Source organism: Neofelis nebulosa, chromosome 14 (assembly GCF_028018385.1).
Source record: "Neofelis nebulosa isolate mNeoNeb1 chromosome 14, mNeoNeb1.pri, whole genome shotgun sequence".
Classification (NCBI taxonomy): domain Eukaryota; kingdom Metazoa; phylum Chordata; class Mammalia; order Carnivora; family Felidae; genus Neofelis; species Neofelis nebulosa.
In genome coordinates, this window is record NC_080795.1 from 34,953,092 (window position 1) to 34,977,983 (window position 24,892).

General features: G+C 34.4%; 1 protein-coding gene across 3 annotated transcripts in view; it reads left to right on the top strand.

Moving 5' to 3' along the window:
• CNBD1 (cyclic nucleotide binding domain containing 1) overlaps positions 1 to 24,892 on the top strand; it is a 458,767-nt gene that overhangs the window by 293,388 nt on the left and 140,487 nt on the right. For all 3 annotated transcript variants that reach the window (XR_009253278.1, XM_058698491.1, XM_058698492.1), the window contains 2 exons: positions 10,690 to 10,827; positions 12,033 to 12,165. Coding sequence is in view for 2 of the 3 variants with exons in the window: in XM_058698491.1 (XP_058554474.1) it covers positions 10,690 to 10,827; positions 12,033 to 12,165 (271 nt within the window). In the remaining variant the exon portion in view is untranslated. The remainder of the gene's footprint in view (positions 1 to 10,689; positions 10,828 to 12,032; positions 12,166 to 24,892) is intronic.

A 24,892-nucleotide genomic window follows, 5' to 3' on the forward strand; every position in this document is an offset into this window, starting at 1 on the left:
AAAAGTAGGCTTTCCACTGATAATAGTAGAAAGTGTAGTTAAGAACATTATATTCTTTAATGGTGAATAAGGAAATATCCCAAACTGCATTTCAAAATACTTATTTTAACTATAAGCAAAAATGTAAATATTAAATCATTTCACATTGAGATTAGACTGACACAGTTATTTCACTTTATATCTAAGCTTATCCAACTGAATCTTCTTTATAAGAACATATTAAACTCAGAATAAATGGATATATGAACCATTGAATTCAGTGTTTGTGGATAAAATGTTCTATTTTGAATATAAAGTCAGAAAGCATTGTTTTTGGTTTATTAAACAGTTTGCTATACAAAGTTACCAAAAATATTAATTTTTCACATAAAATTCAAATCACACCAGACCAATTAATTTAAAAATGAGTAAACCATATAACACATGAAGGATATCAATCCATTAGGAACTTTAGATTTTATAACTGCAATAGCTAATGAACATCTGATGAGCACTTAAGTATGAATACCTATAAAGTACACATTTCAGCATATGCTCCATTAACTTTTTACTAAACTTTACATGCTAATTTTTTAAAGTTTATGATTATTTAAAATAGATGCTAGCTTTTTCTTTAGTTGACATTGTATTCCATATTATAATATGGCAGTACTTTTAGTTCTTAGTGCTTACTCTTAAATTATTGGGAATATGACATTCATTGTTATATTTTCTGCAGTATAATATCAATTCTACAGTATAATATCAATATTTTTTGCAGTATAATGTCAATTTCACCAAATGGCATGCTGGAATGACTATTTCTAGGGGTTGAATTGTGCACTCATATATCAGAGAGATTAATTTCTCTCTTTTAATAAGAAAATAAAAAGATGTCAGATAATAATGATATGAAAAATAATTTTTCTCACTTCTAACTAGTCAGCAATACTTATCGAGCACCAACAATGTTTAGAAAATTGTGAAATATATTTTATTTGTCCAAATGTTATTTTTTAATTAATTGGTTCAATCTTTGAATTACATTTCTTTTTTTAAATGTTTCTTTTTTTTTTTTTTTTCAACGTTTTTTATTTATTTTTGGGACAGAGAGAGACAGAGCATGAACAGGGGAGGGGCAGAGAGAGAGGGAGACACAGAATCGGAAACAGGCTCCAGGCTCCGAGCCATCAGCCCAGAGCCTGACGCGGGGCTCGAACTCACGGACCGCGAGATCGTGACCTGGCTGAAGTCGGACGCTTAACCGACTGCGCCACCCAGGCGCCCCTTTTTTTTTTTTTTTAAATGTTTCTTTTTTTTTTTTTTTCAACGTTTTTTATTTATTTTTGGGACAGAGAGAGACAGAGCATGAACGGGGGAGGGGCAGAGAGAGAGGGAGTTTGAATTACATTTCTGATTAAATTATACCTTCATTATTTCCAAATTAGATTCATGAAAGTGCTGAATTGTGCTGGGTGACTACTTCAGATTTCAGGGTAGTCATTTAGGACCTTTTGAGGGCATAGAATAAAAGGTTATATCTCTTTAGCAAAAAGTCAGCAGTCCAAATGTAACAGAACAGGAAAAGGAAACTGTCGTTCCAGTCAATGCTGAAGGTATTGTATGAGTTGGTCTCTCTCAAACATAAAAAAAGATTAATGCAGAAGGGAATGCTTGGGCTATATCTGAGATTCAGTTCATGGTTATCAGCTGATATCAGCACTGTGCTCATGTGCTAATAATATGCAGTCTGGGCTGTTCAGGGGACCTTATATTGTAGGTACTGTGATACTTATACAGGAACATGTTTCCTATGAGTTCTTCAGGTACTATTTTTTTTTGTCAACCCACTCCTTTCCTGCACTCCTAAATATATCTTTTATATGAGCTAGAAAATGTATAGTTTTTAAAAGATTTTTAAAAATTTAATTGACCAAGAAAACTAAACAGGACACACAAACACATATGGCATATAAAACTTGCAAATAGCAATGAATGCTAAGTACTTACATTATTCTTATTAATATATGATATGTATGAATAGTTCAGGAATTAGAAATTCTGTTATTAATACATTAATATTCATTGGCTTGCTTATCATATCTATCTACAGAAAAAGAAAGAAAAAGAGATGGAATATATTTATATTTATATTTATATTTAAATATACCTTGGATGTTACTAATTCCTCCCTTGTGTTAAAAGGTTGCCATCTAATTTTTTTCCATTATTTTTGGACAGTAAAGACAGTAAAAACTACGATAAGGCTCTTCAGAATATTTTTCTTATTATAAATACTAATTTATGTAAAACTTTGTGGACTATCTTGCCAAAATCTCTACTCTTCCTTTATCTTCTGTGAGAAAGGTTTGGATGTCATTGTCCAATTGATGATTCTGAATGATTTGGGATGATAAGGGCAAGCCAACAAAGTCCAAACAATACAAACAGAAGTAGATTTTATTTTAGAGAAACAGTCCCTTTAGTTTGTTGAATCTCAGTCTGCTTTTGACCAGGATGAGTAGTTTACATCAGAACAATCTCCTTGCTAGAACACTATAAAATCTGGATCAAAGCAACCAACCAAACAACGGTCTGAAGATATTTGAGAGCAACCAGGGAACCAGGATTTGAAGAGTAATGATTCAAGAAAGAAAGGAAATAACATTATTTTGAGCCAGACATTCCATGTTGCTTTCCTTTGAGGCAACTGCCAATTTGTAATTATCATAAGGATGAATAAACAGAAAGCAGTGGATCAGAACTTCAGGAATCTCAGAGTACCAGAGTGATATAATTTTGAGTTCAGTCTACATAGACAATCAGGACTTGAAGGGGCAAGATACTGGGAAAAGAAAATCAGAGGAAAGGTACCTTGATATGCCTTTCTTTTCTTTAGGGCATTTGCTTATTCCTAAGAGTTATGGACCAAGAGGCTAAAAATCTATAAAAATCTGAATGTCAGTACCAGTAGGATGGATGGATGGATGGATGGATGGATGGATGGATGGATGGATAGATGGATAGATGGATGGATGGATGCATGGATGGATGGATGGATAGATAGATGATGGTTAGATGATGGATAGATAGATAATAAGCTAATAAGGAATTGACTTGGTCAGTTATGGAGACTGGCAAGTCCAAAATCTGTCAAATCAGTATTTAGTTTGAGTTTAAATGCTGGAAGATACTGTAAAATTAGGAATAACTGTTGTGTATGGAGATCAGATTGAAGGCCGCTGAATGGAGAATTTTCCTAACCTCTCTTACTTGGTTATGGATCAGTCTTTTGTTCTATTCAGGCCTTCAGCTGATTGGGTGAAGCCTGCCACAGTATAAAAGGCAATATGCTTTATTCTGTGTACTAATCTAAATGTTCAACTCATCCAAAACACCCAGGATAATATTTTACCAATTTATTTGGGTACTCCATAACCCAGTCAAGTTGACATAAAATTAATCATCACAGAACCCAAGTAAAAGTATGCAGCTAAAAATCCAACAAGAACTGTCTTCAGTCTCATAGCATTTGACAGAGAGCAATTAAGAGTTCTGTGTCTAGGAGCACCTGGGTGGCTCAGTTGGTTAAATGTCCAACTCTTGGTTTTGGCTCAGGTCATGATCCTCATGGTTTCCTGAGTTCAAGCCCCGCACTGCACTGAGCCAGGGCTCTGCACTGGCAGCGTGGAGCCTGCTTGGGATTCTCTGTTTCCCTCTCTCTCTTTCCCTCCCCACTCATACTGTCTCTCTTTCTCTCAAAATAAATACATAAACTTAAAAAAAAAAAAAAGAGCCCTGTGTCTATCAAGGATAAGAACTTCTGATAAACATGTTAGTCTATCAATAGAAACCCAGAACTAAATCCAGCCTCAGACACCTCAGTTCCTGATTGGATCATGTTAATTTGCTTCTACACTCACTACTTAACTGTAAGTTGAAAAGTAAAGCATCTCAGAGAAAGATATCGTCTACAGCAATAACAGTTTTTCATCCTCAATATTCAGCACTAAATAAAAAGGAATAAATGACACACAAAAATAGACAAATAGCAAATAATAAGAAGGAAAATTTAAACCTAAATATGTATATAATTACATTATATATAAACAGACTAAGTATTTTAACTAATAAACAAAGATTGTCAGAGTAGATAAAATAACCTCCTATATGCTCACACACCTTATTACAAATATACCAGAAGTTGCTAAGTAAAATAATGGAAGATGATAAACCAGATCACACTAACCCAAAGAAAGCTGGTGTTGCTCTTCTAATAGTAAGAAAGTAGACTTCATTGCAAGAACATTATTAAAACTAAAGAGAGATAATTATTGTGAAATAACATGCACTGAAAATTATTACTTCAAAACATATAAAGTAAACATTGGTAGAACAGGAAAGAAAGGGAAGAAAGAGAGAGAGAGAGAGAGAGAGAGAGAGAGAGAGAGAAAGGAAAAGAAAGAAAAAGAAAGAAAGAAAGAAAGAGAGAAAGAAAGAGAGAAAGAAAGAGAGAAAGAAAAAGAGAAAGAAAGAAAGAAAGAAAGAAAGAAAGAAAGAAAGAAAGAAAGAAAGAAAGAAAGAAAGAAAGAAGGAAAGAAAGAAAGAAAGAAAGAAAGAAAAAGAAAGAAAGAAAGAAAAAGAAGGAAGGAAGGAAGGAAGGAAGGAAGGAAGGAAGGAAGGAAGGAAGGAAGGAAGGAAGGAAGGAAGGAAGGAGGGAGGGAGGGAGGGAAGGAAGGAAGGAAGGAAGGAAAGAAAGAAGAAAGAAGCAAACAAATCCAACACTATAGTAGGTGATTTTAATAGGACTGTTAGTGCACAGTCTGATGCAGGGCTCAAACCCACACCGGTGAGATCATGATCTGAGCCGAAATTTGGAGTCAGAAGCTTAACCGACTGAACCACCAAAGGCACCCCTACAACAGAACTTTTAGAAGTTAAGAATATTTGGGTAGAATTGTACTAGTCTTAAAGTGGCATCAGATGATGATTATATTTAACCCAGGCTCCTTTGCTGCTGAAAATCTTCCTGTATTTGAAGGAAACACATTCATTTATCTTCAAAGTTTTAAGATAGTGATATAACATTATTAATATTTTTAGAATGTCCTTACTTATGAGACTATTGCATGTTATAGAGCAAAACAAAGAGCACATAATTTATTAGAAATCAGGGGGGAAACTTGGGTGATCCAGGTAGCTTTAGAAAAGAGATAGGAGTTAAACTGGGTCTTAAGCTGGGTAGAATTCAAATAAGCAGTCAGTGTGTTAGGTCTTTCAAATAAGTGTTTCATGTGAATTACTGAGGATGTGGAAATTCCCTGAGAAAAAACCACTCTGTTTTGGAGGAAATAAAAACAATTTCTTCTACTTTTCTGATCCATTATGATATCTGGACTCTTCTTGCCAAAATGCATGAGGGTCATAATAGTAAGCTTTATTTAGACAAATTTTAAAGAGGAATTTATTGACTATATCTACAAATTGACTTGATTTATAGGTCTTACTTAGGGATTGCATAGCTTTTCATATATTCTTCAAATATCAATTATTTTCCTGTAATTGGAAATGTCTTCCTCTTTGGCTCAGCACATAGGTTTGGTATCAATGTACTCAGGGAATTTCTGTTGAGGCAGACAGGCCAGTCTCTCAACTAGTGGGTTGAGTTAGGTCCCAATTAGACTGTCCTCACATTAAGGTTAGTTCCTGCTTTTACCTTTTAGATATCACAATATACCCCTAATATGACCAAAATCCTCCATAAGCATGTAAGAGATAATGAAATGTGACATTTTCATATCACTTTCTTATTGTACAACATTATTTGGTTATGAGAATGTACTTTCTACATAAGCCATTTAAGTCATAGGGGAAATGTAATTTTTTCTGAGACATAGACATCCTGGAGAATCTCATGAAAGCTATAGAAAGTCATTCAAGGAAATAAATGGAAATTTACAAATAATCACAAACTGTGGCATGAGATATTAGGAGTTCAAGAATCTTCTAAAAGTCCATCCTTGGACTAAATTTATGAACCCCTATCTAGAGAGGCTTTGTATTTTCTATCTGCCTCTTCAGCCCCATAGGGAGAAAAAAATATGTTCCACAGGGTTAAGAACATGATGTTTCCTTGGTTTAAAAATAGCAATTCTAATTTTAGTTATTGATCTTATTTAATGTGTAAATGCCTGAAAGCTAGACACATTGGAAAAATAAAACAAGGAGAACAAAAATTATACCTGTAGAGGTCTACTGTTTTTTTAAAAAGTTCATTTGTGTAAAATACAGTTTGAAACAAACCTCAACAATGTTTTTATATAAAAGAAATCTTAATGGATTTACCAACTTATATTATTCAGCACCAAATGTTTGTTTGGGTCATGTATTATTAAAGAAGTGTAAAAATTTTTAATCATGAGAATATATCATTTCCCAATAAATGTAATTATCAATTTATTTTCCAGTAAAATAACAGGAGAATTTAGAAGTGAGAGAAATAGCTCCTTTTGTGCACTTCCAACATCTATCTACAGCAAAATAGGATTATTTACCTAACCTTAATGAGTGTTTCCCCCAAAATTGAGAAACATTGAGCTGTATATCATTTAAATAGCTTTGTAATGTTGCCAGATTTCAAAATTACTATATTCATTAAAATTTTCAGAAAATACAGAGAGGTATTAAGTAGAAAATGATAGTTGTCTGCACTTTCATCATTCAGAGATAACTATACACATCTAATATATATCATTTAAGATATTTCATATATTGGGGCACCTGGGTGGCTTAGTCAGTTGGGCATTTGACTTTGGCTTAGATCATGATCTCACAGATGGTGGGTTCAAGCCCAGCATTGGGTTCTGTGCTAATAGCTCAGAGCCTGGAGCCTGCTTTGGATTCTGTGTCTCCTTCTCTCTCTCTGCCCCTTCTTCTGTCTCTGTCTCTCTGTCTCTTAAAAATAAAACAAATATTAGAAAAAATTTAAAAAAAAGATGTTTCATATATCAATATAAAGATACCAAGAGAGAGAACGCAGGTGTGGAAAATAACACAGCATCTGTTGTTTTGAATCTATTTTAAATGTCTTTTAAAATGTCCAAAACTTAAAATTTAATACAAACTCACTCTGTAATTGAAAGAAAATAGAGTTTTAAGGAAAAGGTAATAAGTCTTTTTTGTCATTTTACTTCCACCTTTCCCCTGAATAGCCTGGTATTTGCACTTGTACAACTTTCTCTGAGCTGACATAAACATATAAACAATTATATAAATTTATATAGATTACCATTTTTGTAAATGTTCAGTTTATTAAAATTTTCAACATATTTTCACTGCTATTTGTCTTTTTTCACTATAATATTCATAAAGAGTAAGGTACATAGATGTCATTAATTTTAAACAGTATGTAAAAATTTAGATTGAGTTGAATACACACATACACACACATTAACTGGTGGCTATTTAAAAATACTCCAGTTGGAGGTTATTAAAATGTGCTGCATTGTTTTATAAGTACATCCTTAAGAATGCATTTCTACAAGGTAGATCCTAAGAGATATGTTCCTGGATAAAGCATTTCATATATCCTTTGTTAATTTTAGTAAACATTGCTAGATTATTTCCCATTTTAAAAGGTTTTAGAGTTTCTTGAGTTATATAAGAAAAGTATTGCCCCAGTCTCATAGGTTAGAGTACTTTAATATTTTCAGTCTCATAGCTGAATAAACATTTCTCTGTTTACTAGTAAGATTGAGAATGTTTCTTTTGTGTGTGGTTTATTTAGTTATTCTCTTCTGGAAAATATTTTTTTTAATAATTTGTCATTTTATATAATTATTTTTAATCTATTTTTTGTAAATGTGTATTTATTTTGAGAGAGTGAGAGTGCACGTGAGTGGGGGTAGGTGAGAAAGAAAGAGAGGGAATCCCAAGAAGTGTGGAGCCTAACTCAGAGCTTGATCTCACAACCATGAGCCAAAGTCAGGAGTTAGAGGCTTAACGAACTGAACCACCCAGGTGCCCAAAGTCAAATTATAGGTGTTTATTAGATATTATTAGGGACATAGTAGATTCCATCACTTTATTTTTGTGTCATTGTGTTTTCTTTTTCCATCCATAATGTTCTTATTTCTATGTTACTAAATTTGCAATTTTAACTAAGAAAAGCTATATATTTTTTTTGTCTTTTCTAGTTCCAAAGTATATTCTCAGTATTTTTTTTTAAATCTTCCTGCTCTTCTCTTTGGAATTACTGTCCTAAAAGTATTTTAAATCTATTTTATTTTAAAAGTATCTCATGTTAGTTACTTTATAATTATTTTATAATTATTATATATCAATAAATTTTATTTACATTTATTATCAACTATTTACATTTTTTATCAACTGTTTTGTATTCCTCTTTGGATTCACTATTGTTCTAAGTGAAATTCATCTTTTTAAATTTGTTTCACATGATGTCAAAAATTAACTTGATGCTTATTTTTCCTCACTCTATATTCCTATTTTAAGTTAATAGAATTCTAGTTTGAAAGGTTTTTTTTGAGTACTTTGAAGGTGACCATAGTTATATAATGGAATAGAAGTGTAAATATTAGTAATTTTTAAAAATAATTCAGCTATACAATAATTCAGTGTAAACAATGTTTACATACATACAGTGTGTAAAGGGTATTAGAAATGTAATATTTTCCTAATAACATTAAGGAGTTTGATGATATTGGTTAATGCATCAAGAAAGAAAGCCTTAAGAATATTATTCAAAGTTGTGGAGGACTTTTGCTTTCATAAGGGCTTATTAGGTAATTCAAACTAAGTCTTATCCTAAAAACAATTAGAAAACCTGGAAAAATGTATGTAAAAACTATCTACTTGAATTTTCTGATGTCTAACAAGATAATGAAGGGGGACATGGAGGAGAAAGACTAATGGTCTACACCAAAACCTGAGCAGGCATGCAAGATACAAATATACATCGAGATGTTGTGTATTACTTCATTTCTAAGACTCACCTCTTCACTATTCTGGAAAATTTAGTGCCATTATCACTTAATGTAATAATTACTCCTCTCCCATTATTTTTGGTTTCTTCTGGAAATCGTAGTAGCTGTATGATGAATGGTCTCCATCTATCTTCCATATCTTTTAAAATCTCATTTCAGATTCCTTCTGAATGATTATTCTGAATTATTTTTCTCATATTTTATCCATTTCATGAATTGTTTCTTTAGTTTTAATCAATGTGTCCATTGAGTTTTTTTAATAACTCTTTATTACTTTAAAAAGCTTAATTTTGTTCTTTTGCAAAATGCCTTTTTGCTTCCATAATGTCATTCTCTGGTTTCATGATCTAATATATTAATTGTATATAGTTTCTTTATGTTGTTCATTTTTTAAAGTTCTTTGTTGACTTACCATTGTAGGGTTTTTTTTTCACTTGTGAGGCTTATAATTTTTTACTGTGATTTTGTTATTAGCAGGGATTGCTTCCTATGTGAGTTCCTTTTTTCCTCAATTCATACCTAAGGTTTTAAATTTATACTTTCCTGGATCTTAGCTGTTTTTCTAGTTGTGTAACAGAATTTACAGTAGTCTTTTAGCTTTGAGTCCTGTACTATTTGTAAATGTATACTCTGCACTCACACAATTTATAGACCTAGAATCTTGATTTTATGACAGCTGTTCCCAGTTCCACAGCTGGATTAGTGGTTAAAGTTTTTGTTGCCTCCATTTCACATATAGGTGATCCTCCAAGTTTCTAGACTTTATGCAAGAAGGCCCAATTCCAGTTCCTCACATTCCATGGTTCTAAGTCTCATCTCCTATTCCCACATGTATGACAAACCCTGGAATTCACCCCCTTTGGCCTTTATTCTAGTCTGATATCACTGTGAACCACTTTGCTTCAGCAGTGACTGTTTAAAATCCCTCTTTATTTCTGGACTTGCAGATTAAATCTCAGCTATCCATTCAACTAAAAAGATAACTGTTCAGCCTTTCTATGGATCTGAAATGTAGGAGCAGATGTCCTCTCATATCATCTTAACCATATAGACCTGATGTTTTCCCTAAGAAGCTTCTCAATTTCATAGATATATATTATCTAAGTATCTATCTATCTATCTATCTATAATATATATCTTATTTACAATTAAGTACTCTAGAGTAACATTTTGGCATGCTAAATATTTATCTTTTACATAATAAATTAGGACATCCTACATGTGTATATATATATATATATATATATATATATATATATATGCCAGTGATTTATATATTGCATAACACTATATTAATTTTCATTATTACTACCAACATATGAGGATAATAAAATAAGCAGAAGACCAAGTATATAAATTCTATTTCCTCACTCTTTCAACAAATATTTATTGAATGGCTACTATGTTCCAAGCATTATTCTATGTACTTAAAATGAATCAGTGGGTAAAACAGAAGATCTATTCTTACAGTTATTTTCTTCATGCTAGTGAGAAAATGGGAATTTTTTCTTGCCCTGGGAAGGTAACATTGGGCAGAAGTATGACACCCATGCAAGACTGTTTAGATCCCTTTTTTTCATAGACTCGGAGTTTGACCTGCAATCAGTGCTTTTGCAGACTCTTCTAGACTGCTTCTGTCACAATCACTGGTATTTTTATGTTGATGAATGATAATGAAGTTTAATTTGCCTCCATATTTTTATAGCTTCGACAATGGAGTACCTTTGGAACCCTGGAAGTTACAACTCAGACTGAATCAGACACAAAGGAGTACTCAGTGATCACAGAAGAAGATTGTGAAATTCTTAAAATCCCAGCAAAGGATTATGTGAGGTTAAAATCGGTATGATCATATCTAATCTATATTAACACAATAGATGTATACATTCAAGCTAAGTTTTGCCTCTAGACATAAGATGTCCACATTTCTTTTATTTTTTTAATATAACTTGACTTGGAGACAATAAAAATGTGGTTTATTTGGTGAACATTACTTAAGTTTCTGATGATGATGGGTAGTTGAAGTAGAAAGAAAGGTCTCTATGAATATATTTTATGTGTATTTTGAGCACTTTTGGTTTTTCATGAATTTTAAATCCATTCATTTATGCATCCATTTATTCATATATTCATTCAACAAGCATGTTTTGGTTGTCAACAGCATGTCATGTGTTAGGGATACCAGACAATCATACAGACAGATCTCTAAATCTGTACAGTCCACCTGAAAAAAAAACAGTTGGGAATAATTGGCATGCTATTTTATCACTTTAATAGACATTCAAAACCCAGAGTTGCATGAATAGGTGATCACAACTTAATTCTGATCCCCTAATTCTGCTACATTAAGATAATTTATTTACTTCAAGTTTACCAACTTACTCTCCTTAAGTCAAATACAAAATGTTCGCTTTTTTGATTTCTCCTCACCTGATGGCAGAGAAAGTTTGTATAAATGACTGCATCAAAAGGCCCCCATTGTTCTGCTCTGCCAGCTTTTCTTGAAAGGGTCTAAGTCTGGTGCTGGTGCAATAAGGCACTGGCATCGGCTACAGTTGGGTTCTTTGGTTGGAGGGAGATGGTGAGTCATCCATCTTCTTGACTTAGGTCTCTAAAAATAGTCAGGGTTTCTTTTGATATAGTGGTCTCAGTGTCAGTGGTACAGACAACTATCTCAGAATTCAACTTCCTTCCAAATCCCTGAATTCAGAGTCACTCACTTCTAACAATATTTGGTATGTTTTATTTTCAAAATATAAGTATCAATTATTTGATATTATCATGTACAACTTTCAAGTTTAGTCTGGATTATGACAAGATTTTTAAGAAATGCAAAAATATTTATGGAAGTCTAAAAATATTATGAAAGGTGGGTAAATATAATTTTAGTAGCACACCAGAAGACTAAAATTTCAATATGGTTATGTGGTCTTGGAATGATGCTCCTATAAAATTCAAATGTATTTTGTGCTATATAACCTTTAGTTTTCTGTTATGCCATTTATCTATCTGCTATACATTTTCCTTCTTTTTTAATGACTTTTTCAGGAAAACATAAAGCTTGAAAATAAAGAAAAGATGAAATTAATTCATAAATGTCCATATTATGAGGAGTGGCCGACTTTATCCATATGTGAGCTAGTTGCACTCATTAAATGGAAAAAATTTCCTCCAGGTCATGGTGAGTTTAATGCAATTTTGAATCATCTTCTTTATATAACATAGTACTGGCATTTGTAATTTTTCATTGTTTTAATGTTTGATATAACATTTCTTCATATTATTTTACTTAATGTACTTAAGCACATTAATTTACTTAATGTGACCTTTTAATTAGACATTTAGAATCCTGCCTGTTTTTTTATTAAAAAATCATTCTGTATTGGCTTGAAGATCTTAGGACTGGCCTTATTTCCACGTCTCTCTATGTTTCCCCATGGCCCTGCCCTTCTTGCTCTATTGTCCTTACAGTCAATCAAAGACCAAAGAAGGAGAAATGCAGTGAGAAGTTATATCCATTTTTCCTGTTCTCCTGATTGAATGCCTACTTAAGCAGCAAGTTTCCTTATCTGTACCTGTGCTATACATTATCAGTGGAAAATACAGAGAATAGGTGAGGCTGAGCTAAGGGGTAGCAGCAGTGAAGCTGCCATCATGTCCAATATTCAGCATGACAGGGATGTGTGGATTTCCTGGTTACACATACAAAAAAAGCGTAGGCAGCATTAAGTCATTTTGTACAATTGTTTCTATCTATGAGAGCCCATTAGTAAGAAATGTCACTTGCTATGGACTCAATGTTTATGCCCCCCAAAATTAATATGTTTAAGGCCTAATCCCCAATATGATGCTGTTTGGAGGTGGAGCCTTTGACAAGTGATTAAGTCACTAGAGTGGAGCCCTCATGAATGGGATTAGTGCCTTTATAAGAAGAGACATGAGAGAGATGATCTCTCTCTCTCTTACCCATATGGGGATACAAGAAGGCAGGTATCTGCAAATAAGAAAGAGAGATCTTACCAGACGCTGAATCTACTGGCATCTGTATCTAGGACTTCACAGTATCCAAAACTGTGAGAAGTAAATGTTGTTTAAGCGGCCCAGTCTATAGGATTTTGTTATATCAGCCCAAACTGACTAAGACACTGATACAAGAGGAACTGTGGTAGGTGGGTCAGAGCAGCCTTAGATCTCCTCCAGTAAGGAATCCCTATTTCCCAATAAAAGATAATAGAGAGAGGTTTGTAGCCTTGCCTGGCTTTTCTCTTAGTGAAACAGTGGAGTATTTAGTGCCTAAGATTATAATGGAAGAGGTAGTGTTTGAGAGAAATACTAACATTTCAAGTTTCAGAGCCGTGAAGTGTAGTGAGGGATATAGCACTAGGAGGAGGTGAATATTTCAGATAAACTTAAAATTAAATTCTAAAAAGAATGAGTCTGAGTTGCTAATTCCATACTGTGACTGTTAATGATAAAAATATGGTGAAGTTAAGGAAAACCTGGCAAAGATGTCCTTTGAGTGAGTCAACGTATAATAGAAAAGTGAGGTACAGCATAGCACCAATATGGAGGGTTGTTTTATAAGAAAAAAGTAAATATGACTACAGGCAAGGTTATGCTTGAAAACCTAAGATTCTCTAATAAACTTGTTAAATTTGGTGAGGGGCACCTGGGTGGCTTAGTCAGTGAAGTGGCCGACTCCCGGTTTCAGCCCAGGTCATGATCTCACAGTTCATAGGTTCAAGCCCTGTGTCAGGCTCTGCACTGACACCATGGAGCCTGCTTGGGATTCTCTCTCTCTCTTTCTCTCTGCCCCTCTCCTGCTCATGTGCTCTCTCCCTTTCTTCCTTTCAAAAATAAACATTAAACAAAATAATTTGGTGAGATTATAACTCTTTACTAAATTTGTTCCAAATTTCTTTCCTGTGCTTTTTTTTTGTTTTTATTTATCACAGTTTTGAAATACAATGTTTAACCCATGTTTAGCCAAACACATATTTTATCATGCTTGTAAAAATTGAATTTTTGATGTATTTTTGTTCATGAAACATTTTTTCTAATGAGTTATTAATGCCATTTTTGGCCAACAGTATATATAAAAAAGCAAGTAGTAAACTGACTTGGGAAAAAAAAAGAATTGAATATTTATAAATTCAGCATTTTTTATTGAATAGAAATATATATTCTTTAATATGAATGTTTTGATTTATTATGAGTCCCTCCTTTGGTATCAGAAATATCACATTTTGGTCCATGCCTCAATCCCAAGACTATTTTGTATAAAAAATAATACTTCAGTCTTGTCTATATGTGAGGACATTAATATTTTGAGGTGTATATGGGGAATAATTATGAGCTTTTAATGCATTTGATTACTAATGATGACTAATATGTGTCTCAGTCTAAAATATCAACCTAAGATATTTAAATTTAGCATCAGAATGTTAAGGAGGTACTGACTTGATGCAGTTTTTTTAGACTAATGCTGGTTTCAACTTCTTTTTAGTAAAGGTCTTTAAAAATAGTGGTGGAGGGGTGCCTGGGTGTCTCAGTTGGTTAAGCATCTGACTTTGGCTCGGGTCATGACCTCATGGCTCATGAGTTTGAGCCCTGTGTTGGGCTCTGTGCTCATAGCTCAGAGCCTGGAGCCTGCTTTGTATTCTGTGTCTCCCTCTCTCTCTGTCCCTCCCCTGCTCATTCTCTGTCTCTGTCTCTCTCAAAAATAAATATTTAAAAAAATAAAGGAAACAAAAAAGAGAAAAAAATAAGAATAATGGTGGAATCTATCTATTGCATTGGACAGTCTGTGATTATATTGAATAAGTCAAAAGTAGCATTATTTTGCCACTGATTCCCAAATACAAATATGTGGTGCTTACATTTATACAGTTTTAAAAATCATTTGTCCTCCTTAGAGAAGAATGACAATTACAATAAATGATCTTCAAAGCCCGTTTCAGCCCTGAAATACTGTAGTTCTTATAAATAAACATACCTAGGTGAAGAATAAGTTCTGTCAACCTAATCAAATTTTCTTTTATGGTAGTGACAAACTTGATATATCAAAGAGAAGCATTAGATGTAATACTTCTCGACTTTCCTCAAGATTTTGAATTTTTATCAGAAAATGTAGAGACTGTTGCTCAAATTATACTTTTATTATCAAGGTTTAAAATTAGCACCAGTATGATTTCCAAAGCATAATTATGTGTATTTTGATCTTTTAGGAATGTATATTGGATGAAGTTTCAGAGAGATTTAATTATTCAAAAGAGTGATAGAATTTAGGATTAATCTTTAGCAATCTATGAAATAAGTGAAGCGTATTTCTGGCTCAATTTCCTTTGTTAACTTCCTAAGTCTTCTTACTTAAGCTTCACATGCCAATGGATCCTGACTGTAATAGATGTGTACAATGTTGCTTGTAATTTGGGCATATCCAGTTCCTATCACACCAATTAAAGTATTCACAGGTGTTATTTTTTTCGAAGTATGACTGGCTGAAAAAAATAACAACCAGCTTATTTCACTAATCAGCCAGTTTCTGTGGTTATTGTGTATAAGAAAAAATATTAAATTAAGTTGGCATCAATCAACTATTTATGTATATTTTATTGTTATCCTACCTATATCAGTATGCTTTGTCTTTTCCAGGCAAAATTTGACATAGCAAACAATAACTAGAGATACTTAAAAAAAAGTGGTAGTCAACTTAGTTCTGAAAGATAAAATATGCCATTATACTAATAGTAAAAAAGATATCTAGTCTTCACAAACCAAAAGCGGAGAGTTTCAGACACAGGATATATACTTTGAAATTCTACCTAATAAAAATGTAAAGTTCTGGGCTCTGAGTTCCAATAAGTTTTTGGCTTCAGTATTGTGGGGTTTTATATTCTCAGCCCCAGTGCACACTTTTGAGCATCCCAGAAAAAAGTTGGTGCTTAGAAGTGCTATTGATCCTGATGGTTTTTTTCCTTCCATTCCTTTTTTATGGCTATTTTTTGCATTAGGTAGATATTTTCTAATGTAATATATTAATTCGCTTAATATTTTCTTAATAGACTTTACAGTTTAGAGCACTTATAGGATCTCAGCAAAAGTGAGCCGAAGATACAGATATTTCACATATACCCCCTATCCCCAGTTTCACATAGCATTTCCCACTTTTTTTTTTTTGCCTTTTGAGAATGGCTACCATGATTTTATTTTTAATATAATTTACTGTCAAGTTAGCTAACATACAGTGTATACAGTGTGCTCTTGGCTTCAGAAGTAGATTCCCATGTTTCATCGCTTTCATAAAACACCCACTGCTCATCCCAACAAGTGCCCTCCTTAATGCCCATCACCCATTTTCCCCTCTTCCCTGCAACACCCCCACCATCAACCCTCAGTTTGTTCTCTGTATTTAAGAGTCTCTTATGGTTTTCCTCCTTCCCTCTCTGTAACTTTTTTCCCCCTTCCCCTCCCCTATGGTCTTCTGTTAAGTTTCTCAGGATCCACATATGAGTAAAAACATATGGTATCAGTCTTTCTCTGCCTGACTTATTTCACTTAGCATAATACCCTGCAGTTCCATCCACATTGTTGCAAGTGGCAAGATTTCATTTTTTCTCATTGCCAAGTAGTATGCCATTGTATACATAAACCACGTCTTCTTTATCCATTCATCAGCTGATGGACATTTAGGCTTTTTCCAAAATTTGGCTATTATTGAAAGCGCTGCTATAAACATTGGAGTACATGTGCCCCCTATGCATCAGCACTCCTGTGTCCCTTGGGTAAATTCCTAGCAGTGCTACTGCTGGGTCATAGGGCATTTCTATTTTTCATTTTTTGAGGAACGTCCACACTGTTTTCCAGAGCAGCTGTACCAGTTTGCATTCACACCAACAGTGCAAGAGTGTTCCTGTTTCTCCACATTGTCCTCAACAATGTTGTTTCCTGTTGTTAATTTTAGCCACTCTGACTGGTGTGAGGTCATATCTCAATGTGATTTTGATTTGTATTTCTCTGATGATGAGTGATGTTGAACTCATCATGTGTCTGTTGGCAATCTGGAGGTCTTTTTGGAAAAGTGTCTATTCATGTCTTCTGCCCATTTTTCACTGGATTATTTGTTTTTCATGTGTTGACTTTGATAAGTTCTTTATAGATTTGTATAGCAACCCTTTATCTGATATGTCATTTACAAATAACTTCTCCCATTCTGTAGGTTGCCTTTTAGTTTTGTTTATTGTTCCTTTTGCAGTGCAGAAGCTTTTTATGTTGGTGAAGTCTCAGTAGGTTATTTTTGCTTATATTTCTCTTGCTTTCAGAGACATGTCAAGTAAGAGGTTGCTGCAACTGAGGTCAAAAAGGTTGTTGCCTGTTTTCTCCTCTATGGTTTTGATGGTTTCCTGTCTCACATTTAGGTCTTTTATCAATTTTGAGTTTATTTTTGTGTATGGTGTAAGAAAGTGATCCAGTGGCATTCTTCTGCATGATGCTGTCCAGTTCTCCCAACACCACTTGCTAAAGAGACTGTCTTTTTTCTATTGGATACCCGTCCCTGCCTTGTCAAAGATTAGTTGGCCATACATTTGTGGGTCTCATTCTGGGGTCTCTATTCTATTCCGTTGGTCTAAGTATCTGTTTCTGTGCCAATACCCTACCGTCTTGATTATAGCTTAGTAGTAGAGGCTAAAGTCTGGGATTGTAATGCCTCCCACTTTGGTTTTCTTCTTCAATATTACTTTGGCTACTTGGGGTCTTTTGTGGTTCCATACAAATTTTAGGATTGCTTGTTCTAGCTTTGAGAAGAATGCTGGTACAATTTTGATTGGGATTGCATTGAATGTGTAGATTGTTTTGAGTAGTATTGACATTTTAACAATATTTGTTCCTCCAATCCATGAGCATGGAATGTTTTTCCATTTCTTTGTGTCTTCTTTAATTTCTTTCATAAGTTTTCTATAATTTTCACCACACAGATCTTTTACATCTGTGGTTAGGTTTATTCCTAGGTATTTTATGGTTCTTGGTGCAATCGTGAAAGGTATCAGTTTCTTTATTTGTCTTTCTGTTGCTTCATTATTGGTGTATAGAAATGCAACAGATTTCTGTACATTGATTTTGTATCCCGCGACTTTGCTGAATTCATATATCAGTTCTGGCAGCCTTTTGGTGGAGTCTGTCAGGTTTTCCACATAGAGTATCATGTCATCTATGAAAAATGAAAGTTTAAATTCTTTTTTTGCCAATTTGGATGCCTTTTATTTCATTTTGTTGTCTGATTCTGAGGCTAGGACTTCTAACTATGTTAAACAATAGTGGTGAGAGTGGACATCCCTGTTGTGTTCCTGACCTCAGGGGGAAATCTTTTAGTTTTTTCCCATTAAGGATAATATTAGCTGTGGGCTTTTCATATATGGCTTTTATGATGTTAAGGTATGTTCCTCCTATACTGATTTTCTTGAGGGTTTGTATTAAGAAAGGATGCTGTATTTTGTCAAATGCTTTTTCTGCATCGATTGACAGGATCATGTGGTTCTCATCCTTTCTTCTATTAATGTGATGTATCACATTGATTGATTTGTGAATATTGAACCAGCCCTGCAGCCCAGGAATGAATCCCACTTGATCATGGTACATAATTATTTTAAAATGTTGTTGAATTCTATTTGCTAGTATCTTGTTGAGAATTTTTGCATCCATGTTCATCAGGGATATTGGCCTGTAATTCTCCTTTTTAGTGGGGTCTCTATCTGGTTTGGGAATCAAGCTAATACTGGCTTCATAGAATGAGTCCAGAAACTTTCCTTTTGATCTGTTTTTTTGGACAACTTGGGAAGGAAAGGTATTAACTCTGCTTTAAATATATGTTAAAATTCCCCTGGGAAGCCATCTGGCCCAGGACTCTTATTTGTTGGAAGATTTTTGATAACTGATTCAATTTCTTTGCTGGTTATGGGTCTGTTCAAATTTTCTATTTCTTCCCGTTTGAGTTTTGGTAGTGTATGGGTGTCTGAATTTGTTCATTTCTTCCAGGTTGTCCATTTTGTGGTTATATAATTTTTCATAGTATTCTCTAATAATTGTTTGTATTTCTGTGGTGTTGTTATCTTTCTTTCCTCTTTCATTCATGATTTTATCTATTTGGGTTCTCTCTCTTTTCTTTTTGAGAAGTCTGGCTAGGGGTTTGGGGGTTATCAGTTTTGTTATTTTTCTTAAAAAAAAACAGCTCTTAGATCCATTGATCTGTTCTAATGTGTTTTTTTTTCTGTATTATTTATTTCTGCTCTTATCTTTATTTCTTCTGCTGCTGGCTTTGGGGTTTCTTTGCTGTTCTGTTTCTAGTTCCTAAAGTGTGCAGTTAGGTTTTATATTTGGGATTTTTGTTAGTTAGTTTGTTTTTGCATAGGCCTAGTTTCAATGTATTTTCCTCTTAGGACTTCCTTTGTTGCATCCCAAAGGGTTTGGACTATTGTGTTTTCATTTTCATCTGCTTCCATATATTTTTTACATTTCTTTTATAATTGCCTGGTTGACACATTCATTCTTTAGTAGTATGTTCTCTAACCTCCATGCTATTGGAGGCTTTTCTGAAGTTTCATAGTGTTGTGATCTGAAAATATGCATTGTATGATCTAAATTCTTTTGTATTTATTGAGGGTTTTGTGACCCAGTATGTGATGTGTCTTGGGGAATGTTCCATGTGCACTGGAGAAGAATGTGTATTCTGGTGCTTTTGTATGAATAGTTCTGAATATATCTGTCAAGTCCATCTGTTCCAGTGTATCATTCAAGGCGATTGTTTCTTTATTGATTTTCTGCCTAGATGATCTGTTCACTGTTGTAAATGGAGTATTAAAGTCCCCCTGCAATTACCGTATTCTTATCAATAAGATTGGTTATGTTTGTGATTAATTGATTTATATATTTCGGTATCTCCCAATTGGGGGCATAAACATTTACAATTCGTCGCTCTTTTTGATGGATAGACCCCTTAATTATGATGCGATGTCCTTCTTCATCTCTTGTTACAGACTTTAGTTTAAAATCTAGTTTGTCTGATATATGTATGGCTATTCCAGCTTTCTTTTGACTTGCAGTAGCATGATAGATAGTTCTCCATCCTCTCACTTTCAATCTGAAGATGTCTTTACGTCTAAAATGAGTCTTTGTCGACAGCATATAGATAGATCTTATTATTTTTTTTATCCATTCTGATACCCTATGTCTTTTGATTGGGGCATTTAGTCCATTTACACTCAGAGTTATTATTGAAAGATATGGATTTAGTGTCATTGTGTTATCTGTAGATTTCATGCTTGTGGTGCTGTCTCTGGTTCTTTGTAGTCTTTGCAGTATTCCACTTACAGAGTCCCCCTTAAGATCTCTTGCATGGCTGGTTTAATGGTTATGAACTCCCTCAGTTTTTGTTTGTCTGGGAAAGCCTTTATTTATCCTTCTATTCTAAATGACAGCCTTGCTGGATAAAGGATTCTTGGCTGCATATTTTTCCTATTAAGCACATTGAATATTTCTTGCTTCTCCCTTCTGGTCTGCTGACTTTCATGGATGGGTCTGCTACTACCCTTATGTGCCTACCCTTGTAGGTTAAGACCTATTTGTTCCTAGCTGCTTTCAGAATTCTCTATTTTTATATTTTGCCAGTTTCACTATGATATGCTGTGAAGAAGACCTATTCTTGTTAAATATGAGGGAAGTTCTCTATGCCTCTTGGATTTGGATGTCTGCCTCCTTCCCAACATTAGGGCAGTTCTCAGCTATAATTTGTTCAAGTAAACCTTCTGCCCCTTTCTCTCTATTTTATTCTTCGGTAATTCCTGTGATACAGATATTATTATGTTTCATTGAATCACTTAGTTCTCTGATTCTCCCCTTGTGATCTAGTATTTTCTTATATCTCTTTTTCTCAGCTTCATCATTTTCTAATTTTATCTTCTATTTCACTTATTCTCCTCTCTGCTTCCCCCATCCTTTCTGTCACTGCATCTAGTTTATTTTGCACCTCATTTACAGCATTTCTTAATTTATCATGACTATTTCTTAGTTCCCTGATCTCTGCAGCAATAGATTCTCTGCTGTCTTCTATGCTATTTTCAAGCCAAGCTATTAATCTTATGACTCTTATTCTAAATTTTTGATCAGATATATTGTTTATATCTGTTAGGAGCAATTCTCTAGCTGTCATTTCTTCCTGGAATTTCTTTTGAGGAGAATTCTTCTGTTTCATCATTTTGGCTAATTTTCTGTCCTTTATGTGTTTTAATAGCTTGTCACACGTTCTGCACATGTGAGCACTACTATATTAAAAAGAGGTCATACATGTCCATGGCCTGGCCCTTCAGGAAGTGTTTTTGGAGTGTGTTGTGTGATCTCTGTTTTTGTGACTCTGGTTGCTTTATCTTCCTACTTGTAGTGGTGGTTTGGACCTTCTACCAGTAGTGCTTTGATTTGTTCATTGAGGTAGTCCTGGAAAAAGTTTAAGAAGTGGGGGATGGTGGAAGAAGCCAAAGAGAGAAATAACAGGGGTGGGGAAAAAGAAAAGAAAAAAAATTGACCAGGCAGAGAATCAGAGAAACTATATGGTTTAAACCAGAGTGACAGAGAGGAAAATAAAGAAGAAGGAGATAAAGAAGAGATATAAAAATAATAGATTAAAAATGTCTGCTTAAACAAACAAACAAAAAACAGAATAGAGAAGGGAAGAAATAACAGGGAGAAAAGAAAGAAAAACAAATATATTCTTGACCAAGAATCAAATCAGAAAATACAAAACCATTGGACCGATGTCTGATGGTGCCTTGGAACTGGTGGCTGTGCTTGTCTGGAAGAGGGGCTGTCTGGTCTGGTCAGTGTCAGTCTTGCTCCTGTAGATGCACAGCTTTCAGCATGGTTTGGTATAGGCAGGTCCTGCCTCCAGTGTGGACCCACTGTCTGTTCCCTGCTTTTTTCAAGCCAAGCTATTAATCTTTTGACTCTTATTCTAAATTCTTAATCAGAAATATTGTTTATATCTATTTTGAGCAATTCTCTAGCTGTCATTTCTTCCTGGAATTTCTTTTGAGGAGAATTCTTCCGTTTCAACATTTTGGCTAGTTTTCTGTCATTTATTTATTTATCTATCTATTCATTCATTCATTCATTCATTCATTTTTATAGCTTGTCATGTAGCTATAGTCCTGCACCTGCAAGCACTACTGTATTAAAAAGTGACCTTGTTGGTGATGGGGAGAAAAATGGTGACACCCCAGTCTCTCCTCCCTAGACTGGGTGTCTCACACCACTCTGTTCAGGCCGTTCTCACAGTGCTGCAAGGGCATGAGCAGCTGGTTTGTCCTTTTCCACAGTCTCCCTTGCCTCCCTGGTGCTGGGCTCGTACCCAAACCCCAGTGTCTTAAAAGATCCTACTCTGTGCACCCTGTTCTGGGGTAGTGCCACTCCATCCTGCGAGCAGACAAAGTGCCTCTGGCTGGCAGGTTCCTGCAGGGTATTTTGTCCTTGGAGCAGCTATATACTTTCCCACAACACTCAAGGGAGGGGACTACTCTCTCATACTGCACCTCTGAGCTTGCTACCGAGCCCAGGACTGGCTACCCCCGCCCCACCAACCCCAGGTTTATGTACAGAAGGCAGGACCCACTCTGGAGAAAACCCCACAACCCTGGATTAAGTTAGAAATTGGTTCTTTCTCCATTTTTCTCTTTCCTAGTCCATGGTTTTTCTCTTGTCCAAATACAATCCTATACTTCCACAGCCTCTCTTTCTCTTCCTTTTGTCTGTCCACAGGAGATCCCTCACTCACCTCCATGCCTATGCTACTGGTTTTATCTCTCCCAATTCACAATCATGCCCCTATGGCCCATCAAGTTGTTGTCATGGGGCCCTGGAGATATTTTTGTCACTCTATAGCCTGGATTCATGGAATTCCAAGCCTCCTGGCCTCAATACTGCTGTGTTTGAGGTAATGTTTAACAAGAGAATTTTGAGTCCCCTTACTTCTCCACCATGTTGACTCCTCCTCCTGGAATTCTCCACCCTTAACATACTTCATGAAACTGTTACATTTGTTACAATTAATGAACCTACAGTAAACCATCATTATCATTGAAACATCATCAACGAAAGCCCATAGTTTACTTTATATTTCACTCCTGGTGTTGGACATTCTCTGGGTTGGGTGAATGTGTAATGACATTTATCCACCATCATAGTATCATATAGAGTAGTTTCATTGCCCCCCAAATTATCTACACTCCACACGTCCATTCCTCCATGCTCCCTAACCACTGGCAACTACATCTTTTTGCTGTGTGGTTTTTTAAATGGTTTTGCCATTTCCAATGTCTCAGAAATTGGAATTGTACAGTATGTAACCTTTTTAGAATGGTCTCTTTCACTCAATAATATATATTTAATGTTTCTCCATGTCTTTTCATTGTTTGGTAGCTTATTTCTTTTTAATACTCAATAATATTATATTGCCTGGATATACCAAAGTGTATTTATCCCTCCACCTAGTGAAAGACGTCTTTGTTGCTTCCAAGTTTTGCCATTTAAATGAAGCTGTTATAAACATCGGTATGCAGGTTTTTGTACGGACATAACTTTTCAACTCCTTTAGATATATGTCAAGGAACACAATTCCTGGATAATATATTAAGAAGAATATGTTTAGTTTTGTAAGAAATTGCCAAACTGTCTTCTAAAATGGGTGCACTCTTGCATTTCCATCAGCAATGAGATTTTGTGACTCCACATCAGCATCAGCATTTGATATTGTCAGTGTTCTGGAATTCGGCCTTTCAAGTAGATTTGTAGTGGTATTTCATTGTTGTTTTATGTGCATTTCCTTGATAACATTTGAGTGAAGCATATGTTCATGTGCTTATTTCTAATCTAGGCATCTTCTTTTATGAGGTATCTGTTAAGGTCTTTGGCCTGTTTTATTAATCAGATTTTTTTTGTTATTGTTCAGAGTTCTTTGTATATTTTGGATAACAGTGCATTATTATAAATGTCTTTTGCAAATATTTTCTCCCAATCTTTGGCTTGTCTTCTCATTCTCTTGACATTTTTCTTGATAGCTTGGCACGATGTACTTGGTAAATAGAACTGCTATAAATAGGTTTTAGTAAATACTTTTAATAAAATACTTTTAATAGGTTTTACTAAAGACTAGTAAATGCTTTCTGTATTTGTCATTGTATACACTTTTTTAAAACAAATATTGCTATAAGAAACATTTTATTAGTATGATAGGCACTGCAGATTATATTGATTAGTGCCACTTTCAAGCACTTTTAACCTGCCTTTCTCTACTGTAGAGTCTAGAAAAGCTAAAGACTACATCTCCTAGAATCTTTTAAAAAATATTTAATTTTGACTATGACCTGTCTTATGTCAAATGAATACAGTTGTATAATATTTGCAAGAAGTCATGGAGCAGGTCTTTTTATAGGCATGGTGATGAGGGTGGTGGTTCTGATTTTGCCTCTAGCATTACAAGTGATGCCTAGGAGAGAGGTTTCCTTTAGAAGAGCTCTATATTGTGGGTGGGCCTTTCCACTGGCTGATTTTTTTTTTTTTTTGGTAGTATTGAAACCTGGTTTCATGGTCCTCCTGTACCTTCTTAATACCTTCTAATAAACCTCTTTTTATTTATTTAAATCTAGTTAGAAGGACTCTGTGTTCTGTACTTAGGAACCAAAAATAGTCCTTTAGTCCCATCCATTCCATCAAAGTTTATCTCTTTTGTAAATAAATGCTTTTTTAGAAATTCTTCATTTTGCTTTAATCAATTCATATTTTTATTGAATATCTACTATGTAGAAATCACTGTATTAATTGCTTTTTGTCGAGTTAAAAAGAAATGCATTCTAAAATTACATAAAATT